The following is a 9,112-nucleotide window of genomic DNA, read 5'->3' as shown; positions in this document are numbered from 1 at the left end:
AACATAAAATATGAATCTTGAACAAAAAGTACATTTTTTTACGAAAATACTTGAATTTTCACAAAATAGTTGAATTGTCAAGCAAAAAGGATGACTTGTTAACAAAATTGTTAATTTTTCATCCCAAAAAGATGTTAGTTGACTTTTCATCAACGAAATATGAATTTAAACAAAGCAAATTTTCTGTGAAAATAGTTGCATTTTCAAAAAAATAATAAAATTTATAACTAAAAAGATAATCTTTAGGAGGAAACAACTGCATCACAAAAATAGAAATACAAGGCAAATAGGTTACTAAAGGCGCAGTCCCATAGAGGTAGATTAGTAGAATAGTGGAACAGTTTTGACGTACGGCGTAACAAATTTAACATTTATTTCAAACAGTACAATTTGTCAACTAAAAATCATTATAATAGAATCAAAAAACGACTCAAATATTTGGCGAAATAGTGAGTTTTATAGTATGACCTCACGGCCATGCTAGAATAGGTAAAAATGTCAGGAAGGTTAGCATAGTTCTTGACATAGAAGTGCAGACAACTGTTTGGAGAAAATATTCCACACGTGAAAGCAAGTTATGAAAGTCAGAATACTAATATTTTTCAAGTACAGAATGTATTTTCTCAGTAATGTTCCCTTCTTTTGTCGTTTGAGGACCTTCAGTGTCACGAAATAAAATAAAATATCCAAAATTTCAGGTAAGTTTATCAGATCGGGTACTCTCTGACCCCAAATTTCGGACAGTTGATTGTATTTCGTAACACTGGAAGCTCATAAATTGAAAAATTTTACTATTCTTACATTTGTGACTTATTTTTACGTTTAGAATATTTTCTCGAAAAAGTTGTCTACCTTCTGATGATGTCATGCTAAAATACTCAATTTAAATCAACGAGAGCTTCCCGCTCTTGGGGCCTCTTTTTTAATTAGTCAGCCACTGACGCGAGCGTGACGTTGCAGCCCGTACAGGGACCATGGTGGGAGGTGACGGAACTATGCAATTTCGAATAACCATGTATAGGGGATTTCGAATGGATGAACTTTCGAAAAGGTGATCTTTAGACCACACGTGTAGCTAAGCTTTCGCTCGTCGCGTGGGTGTACAGCCGACAACTTCAAGTCTCTCGATCTAAACAGAGGTAAGTCGTGATGGAAGTGAAACACGTGCGTCTGAGTCGATCTCTCCACAATATTGCGCAATATTGTGTGCTGTCAGGGATTTTTTTTAAACATTTATTTTTATTTGTGCTTACGGATGAAATTATGTAAGAAAGACCAAGCCAATTACCTCAGGTGTTTTTGCTAAACTATCTTTTTTATGTATCGCGGTATTAATTTATTATGTTTTTTTACGGGCGAGATAACTTATCTAATTTAAACGAGATAATAATTCTTTCTTTATAAAATCATTATGATATAAATAATACTATTCATAGATGTATGTGTAATTCTGAAGAACTTTTTGTGAAGATATTTTGCCCCAATTCAGGAGTTTCGTAACAGGGAGTGTGTGATGGGAGAAATGGTATATTAGGGGAGTTCCTAAATTCAGATGTGGAATTCCACACACCTGGTTTAGTTCCAGGTGTCGAGTACTCCACACACTCCTCACAGTTCGCTTCGACCCTGCCTCGTAAATACATAAGTGATTATACAATAATTCCTGACTGAAATCGTGACTCATTATCTCATACAATAATTGATTCTTTTTACTTCATCATTATTTTTATCCGATAACATTTTGAATGACTGAAAATCTCTTTACATTTTATATTCGTCATTTTTTAAAATTTTATTATTTTTAGATATTTTATGATAGGTTAAAATGATACCATCGGACTAAATATTTGACAGAAAAATTTGTCACCGGAAACGAGATTACGAGTTAGTCATCACATCTAGAAGTTTATTCTCTTCAGTGTCCGTTACATTCTAACTAAAACATCTATATGAAGGAAAATCATTGAATATGCAGCCAAATGAATGGGAAGAATATCAATTATCAATTCTGAATTATTTTAGAATAATTTAAAGCTGAAGCGATATTTAAATTAATTGTCAAGAAACCTCTACGCAAATAAGATTGTGATTATAAACAAATGGTGAATTTTCACGACCATTTCCTTGTTTTCTCGAAATGACATTCGAATCCAATACATCAGGGTCATGTGTATGATATTGAATACAGTGCACCGATATAATCAATTATACAATTTTATCTTCAATACCCCACTATCGTAATCTTTAATGTTTGCGACTGGTGGGTGTGATCTGGTATCCATTTAACTGCGAAAGACTCTCTGACCTAGTCGCACCAACATCATTCTCGGGATTCCCGGTGAGTTATTTTTAGCACCAGGAGTGTTTACAATACAATTTGGAAAACCCCATCATTCCAGTAAATAGGACTGAAAAATATAGATTTTGACGAACACTCATAGAAAAGAATTTAGAAGTATGTAATTCAAAAGCCTTGAAGGGTTTGAACTCTAACATAGGACATGATGATCTTTAAAGTATAATTGTATGAACAAAAGTGATATCAGAACTCAGTCTCTACAGTATGTTATTATTTAAGCGAAAAATCGTCAAATTGGCTTAAATAATTTTTTCTGTTCAAAAATTGTGGTTTCTTATCAGTGTCTTCCGGTCAAACTGATCCCAAATGCGATATCTTTGGAGATATTTCAGAGTGGGAAAAAGAGGTGGAATTGTATGATCAGTGAAGAATCGACACTCCTATTTGACGATTCGTTGACAGTTGGACTCGAGATGCCATGACATGTGTGGGTGAGAAATGTTCTTCATAGTGTATGTTCTAAATAACCCCTACAATTCACTAAAATTTAACGAAAAGAGTTATTTTTTGTACTGGAAAGGACACCGGCTTTTCGAATGTCAGTTTCGGGAATTTCTCTCCTGAATCGAAGTGTTTTTGAGCTTTTGAAATTTAATTCTTCGAGTGAGTTGAGATTCGCTTTAGTGAAAAGTGTCCAGGATGAGTGGATCTGCAAGGAGTCGAAATAACACTTTATTGTGCTTGATGGCTGTTTATGGCATTCATGGAGTCCTTTTTCATGTTTTATCATCGCCTCCAGTTTTAGTTACGAGTGTCATTGTAGAACCGGCGTGTTTGAGAACTATTATTATCAAAAGCCGATTGATTTCCGATACCAATTTCTATAATCAGAGTTTTCCGGCCGTGAATAAAACTAAGAACAATGTTAGTGCTCACCTTGGTGCACACTTGTTGGAGACTTATCACACAAACATTATCGGAAAGAATGTCGATGATTTGATTCGAAATAAAACTGATTCATCAACGAATGAGGTAATTTATAGTCCTAGATTAAATATTTATTATTCATAGTAATTTTGTAATCAATTTTCGAAGAGGGAGAATTAAGTGGACAAAATAATGGACTTTGAAAGGCACATTTATGTATGGATAATTAAAGATCAAGGGAACAAAACATGATAAATTTATTTTTTTAATGAGTTACGCATGTTATAGCATTTTCAAGACTCGAGAGATTTCATTGCAAACTTTAAAAGAAAAATCTATCCAATGACGATGAAATGTATAATGAAATTAAAAATAAGTTTGATTTATATATTTTTAAAGTTCATTTGTTAAGTTAGAAGAAGAATGAAACAATTACACATTAAAAGCATTTGCAATTGACAATTTTTAATAAAGAAAGTTTTGAGTTGTTTAACTGCAAATATAAATTAATTCTAGATTTTTAAAATTGAACTGTAGCTTCAGTATTCAAAATTAAAGAATAATTAATTTGAAAATTACAACGTAAAAAATTGAATGAATAATATAGCTAAAATAGTTCAATTTAAAAAAAAGAAGATAAATTTGCAATCAAAATGATAAATAGGCAACTATACAAATTACTTTTTAACTATTTAGTTCAATGTTCAAGTGGGTAGCTGAAATTTCAACAAAAAAAGATGAATTTTCAATTAAAAATGTAATAGTTGCTATTTCAGTTCAAAATATTTTTATTTTAAATAAAAAAAACATTTGAATTCTACCACAAAGACGAATTTTCAATCAAATGCATGAATTCTCTACTAAAAGAGATCAATGTTTAACCGAAAATGGAACAGTTACATTTTCAGTTAAAAAAGTTAATTTCCAGCGTAGAAAATTTTTTTTTTTTTAATGAATCCATATCCAACCGAACAGTTTTATTTTCAATCAAAAAAGATCAATTTTCAATCAAAAGTGGAATAGTTACATTTTCAGTTAAGAAAGTTAATTCCCAACCTTGACAAAAAAACTAATTTTCAACCAAATAAATAAATATACAACCAAATATTTTAATTTTCAATTAAAAAATATATTTTATTTCAAACGAAAGTGGAAACATTTTTAGATAAAAAAGTTGACCCCCAACCTAGAAAAAAAAGTAATTTTTACCAAAATAAATAAATATCCAAAAAAATAATTTATTTTTCAAGTAGAAAGATCATTTTTTAGCCGAAATCGGAATAGCTAAATTTTAAGAAAAACAAATTTGGTCAAGAAAAAAACGAATTTTCAAGAAAACTGTGGATTTTCAACCAAAAAGATCAAATTGATGAACATGCAACTATAAGATTGATTTTTTAACAAAGTCATTAAACTTTCAATCAAATAGCTGGTTTTTAACCAAAAAAGATTTTTATTTTAAATAAAAAACAGTTCAATATAACCACAACGGCGAATTTTCAACAAAACAATTGAATCCTCAAGTTAAATAAATTTATTTTAAACTAAAAAGATGCATTTTTAACCAAGAATGTAATAGTTAATTTTTCAGTTAAAAAAATTTATATATAAAAAAAAATTATTTTCAATACAGTAGTGAAAATGCCAACCCAGCAGTTGTACTTTTAACCAAGAAATTTTGCTTCTATCAAAAGAGATTAATTATCACGGTCGGCTGAAAGCCCCCGAAAACTAAAATTACCGAATTAGAGAATTCCCGATAATAGCAAATTTCTAAAATAAAATTCCCGTGATTATAAAATATCCAAACATAGGGAAATTCAGGAATTATAAAATTACCGAATCTAAAGAATTACGAAATTCATAAATAATGAAATAATAAATAAAATACTTTTAGTTCATGTGTTAACATATTTGTTATTTTGTTTATTATTGTATTATTCGTTTATTCTTAAAACTTAGACTCCGATGGTTTCAATTTAATCATTTCATTTAAAAAAACTTTGTTCGAAAGCATGTCGAAATGAAGACGCCAGGGCGGCTTTCTTATTACACAAAAAAATTCTTCTAATTAGCATTACAAGGACCATATACATAGTATTAGGAATTTCATTTTCAGACAGTATAAAAGCTACTTTATGTCCACAATACGTTATGAAAATATATTTATTCTAATAGATCTTGGATTATATTATGGTTAGGAATTCTCTGACTACAGTGAATCATGTTTGAGGGATTTCCATGCTCCCCACGTATATTATCGATTAGCCGACAAATTTTTTGTGACAAAGTTATGAGTCACGAAGGAATAGTAAGGAGGGGGTTATCACCCCGTTAGTTTGACGATCAGAGGTCAGGGTTACTCAGTTACGCGTAACTCGAGTATTTTCTACATATAATACGTTTCTGGCGTAGTATACGTCGAAAACAGTAAAAAAATCCTCTTAGTTATATTTTCAAGATAGCCAACTTGCAAAACCAATATCATCAGTGTTGACAAGTATATAACCTCATTTTTGAAATACAATAATTACTAACAATTCTGTAGAATGCATTATAGTAATTAAAAATAATAATTATATGCCTGGTCTGGGAAGAAACATGCAACCTCATAATGTAATCTCATGGAAGGATTTGTTTTTCGTGTGGTAAAAAATGTCTCAAAGTGTCGTTTGATTCTTTCAATAATAATTATTATGGATCATGTAGCATAATATTATGCATGTAATTATGCAGAAATTCCAATTTGGATCTGATCGGGGCCAGATCGTCAGATTTTGGCCCAAATCAGGCTATCTAGATGGGGCCAGACTCGAAATGAAACGCGATGCCCGATCGGGGCCCAAGCGCTGCGCCCAGAGATAACCATGTCTGGCCCCGATCGGGCCCATATTAATTTATTTTTCTTATTCTAAATTAAAAGGGATTCTCAAATAAAATAATATTAAAATCGAATATATCACCTCCTTAACTGATATTTGAGAATATAAATATCAGGTTATCTAACAGATCGCGATATGAAAAAATTTGAGTATGCCAGACACTTTTTTTTTCGAGCAAATGGAAAAAGTCAAACGACGCAATGTAACAGTCAGCATTTGTGTATGATAAACCATTTAAGTATTTCGAAATATATTTTTGGTTCAAATTTCTAAATTGAAGTTGCTTTCAATTTCTATATTGAACTTAATTGTGGAAAGTTATTTTGAAATAAGTGGATTGTAATATCACACTGGCTCTTTAAGTTATTTTTACAAAAGCAAATATAAATAAGAAGGTTGTATTTACATTTCGATTGTATCAAATCACCTAAAAATACGTGAAAATAAATATGTTTATGACGTCATTGTTGATTTAATTCGTTTTCACATTTAACAAATGAAATATTACTTTTGCTACTTTTCGTATAAATAAAAAACCTCATTTCGAGGTTAGGTTTCATCTTAATATTATTAAGAAATTTACTTATTATAGTCTTCAACACGTAATTCAGGAATATTTTCACGTATACTATACCTACGCACTCGTCTTGTGCTCACTTTTGGCATTTTTTCCCACTTATTTTGTCACTTTTACAAATAATAATTGAAATATTTTTGACGCTTGACACTTTACATTGAAACTTGGGCGATTTGGAGTCAATCCACTTTAGTCCCCGAAACGAATGGAGCGCGATCTACTCGCAAGCTTGGCTGTTAAGCCGGGGTCTAGAGGGGGCCAAATTTAACAACCACAAAATTGTCTGCCCGATCTGGCCCAAAATCAGAAATAACGCAAACATTTGGCAATTTCTGCACGGGATTTATTCAAATTTAAAGAACTTTTAAATATTGGTATTTGGCACGAGATTTACGAGACGAATAAAATAAAATAAATAATTTAACATGAATCGATAAACATAAAATTCCGAAAATTTATCTAGAATTATAGATTCTGCAATATTGTGAATTAAACTATCACAAATCATGCACAAAGTAGAATTTTTTCCTTCTTCGACTTTTATGAGTTTGAAAGACAATACCACATTATTCTTTTTGCCCTGCTCCCTCGATACTTTTTTTACTATTCACTTGAATAAAAAGTTGAAAAGTTAACACGGCAACCACGACCCACATCAAGAAAAATAGATTATTTTAGGGCGAAATTTTAGGGATTATTTTAGTAGAAAACTGTAGGTAATATACGTGGTAATATACTCGTAGAAAACTACATATAATGGGTGTGGTATTAATTCACCAACCCTGGTAGAGGTGACCCTGCGGGAAGTAAATGGATAGTCTCTATCCGTTTGATTCATTTTCTATCTTTAAGGGAATGTGATACTTAGTTTCCCCGGCTTTTTTTCCACAAAAATTAAAATGTTTAAAAACGGAATTCAGAGATGCTATAAAATATCACAATGGACGTCTTCGGGTGAATTGTAACACACATAACCTCGAAATATACACGCACGTTGTTAGCAATATCAAAATTTTTTGATAAAGAAACACAAAAAATGTGTGCGGGGACGTCCGTAGGCATGTTCGCTATCATTTCCAAAATTTTTAAGACAAAATATGTATTATTCTAGAAAAAAAGCCGGGGGAACCTAAAACTGGTAAAATCGACAATTTCCTAAGTATCGCATGCCCTTAACCTTCAAGCGTTCGCGCCAACTTGAGTCACACCGGAGCTTGCGTGGACTGTCAGTTGACCACCCGAGTTTTTTCTTGATTATCATGTTGTTTTCTGTATTTTTCGTAAATGATTCACTGTCATGAGAGCAAAGGAACCCGGATATAACTCAACAAACACCTTTTTGAATAAAACTCTTTATTTAAACAGCATATTGTTAGCCATCAAAATAATATATGTTTTATATGCAAAAAGTCAGCCTTTGGTATATAAAAATTAGGCAACATGGTAAAGAAGTAGACAACGAAAGTAAAAAATTACAAATTAAGTAGGTAGGTATCATTTTCGTTTTCAAGATCGTTCAGCCTGTTTGCATTTCCTCGTTCTCAGACACCTGGCTATTATCGCAGCTCACTGTACTGGTTGGTTCCGATCAGTACAGTTCCGACTTCCGAGTTTGGGACTTCCGAGTTTGGAACTTCCGAGTTTGGAATTGTACTGAGCGGGATGAGGGGTCGAGGTCCATCTAACTTTTGCCGGAACTACTAGTCGGAAGTGTAACTGAGGAATACATGTCCCTCCCACCTCACCCAAAGCCTACTAGTGAGCGTGTCATTTGCAATTCCAAAAAGGCCATCACTTGACAGTCCACGTGAACGCTTGATGGTTAAGATTGAAATGGAAAGAACCGATGTATCCATCTTGACCCTAGGTCTATCCCTTCAATCATTTTCTATCTTTCTTCCGATCTACAATCACCTCTATTCTTTTGAATCCCAATCTTCCTATCCATGTCTATCCGCCACTTATTCACATGTATCCTTTTCTTTCACTCCCAATCCTTATTATATTTTTTCTTCCCAAATGAATCCATCGCTTATCCACGTCTATCTTTTTCTATCCTCTAAGCAATCCAAAATCTTGTCTTTCTTTTTCAATCCCTATCTTCTCATCACATTGAATCTTTTTCTATCTTTTCTAAAGTCTCAGATAGCCTTACCTTCTTGAATCGCAGTCTTTCTATCTAAATAAATCCACAGCTTATCTACACTGAGAAAACTATATTGCACAAATTACAATATATACGAGGGTGGATTGATAAGTTTCCGGCCTGACCAAGAGATGGCGCCACTAGGCCTACCTTGAGGTGGCGTTCTATAGTACCATCCATAGATAGCTTGAAGCTATAGTTTCAGCCCGATCGCCATGTTAGTTTAGGTTTCAGAGCACACTGAACAAGACGCCTCTGTGTTTTTCTTAAAAATGGAAAAG

At 32.4% G+C, this 9,112-nt stretch overlaps 1 protein-coding gene across 2 annotated transcripts in view; it reads left to right on the top strand.

Moving 5' to 3' along the window:
- Positions 1 to 2,130: 2,130 nt before the first annotated feature.
- LOC117172102 overlaps positions 2,131 to 9,112 on the top strand; it is a 10,356-nt gene continuing 3,374 nt past the window's right edge. The window contains exons 1-2 of one of the 2 annotated variants that reach the window (XM_033359880.1): positions 2,131 to 2,338; positions 2,641 to 3,331. In XM_033359880.1, the coding sequence (XP_033215771.1) occupies positions 2,999 to 3,331 (333 nt within the window). In that variant the 5' untranslated portion in view covers positions 2,131 to 2,338; positions 2,641 to 2,998. The other variant, XM_033359879.1, reaches the window with a different exon arrangement.

The sequence above is a fragment of the Belonocnema kinseyi genome, chromosome 4, assembly GCF_010883055.1.
Source record: "Belonocnema kinseyi isolate 2016_QV_RU_SX_M_011 chromosome 4, B_treatae_v1, whole genome shotgun sequence".
NCBI classification, from domain to species: domain Eukaryota; kingdom Metazoa; phylum Arthropoda; class Insecta; order Hymenoptera; family Cynipidae; genus Belonocnema; species Belonocnema kinseyi.
Note: the sequence above shows the minus strand (reverse complement) of the source record. Positions and strands in the feature narration are given on the sequence as shown.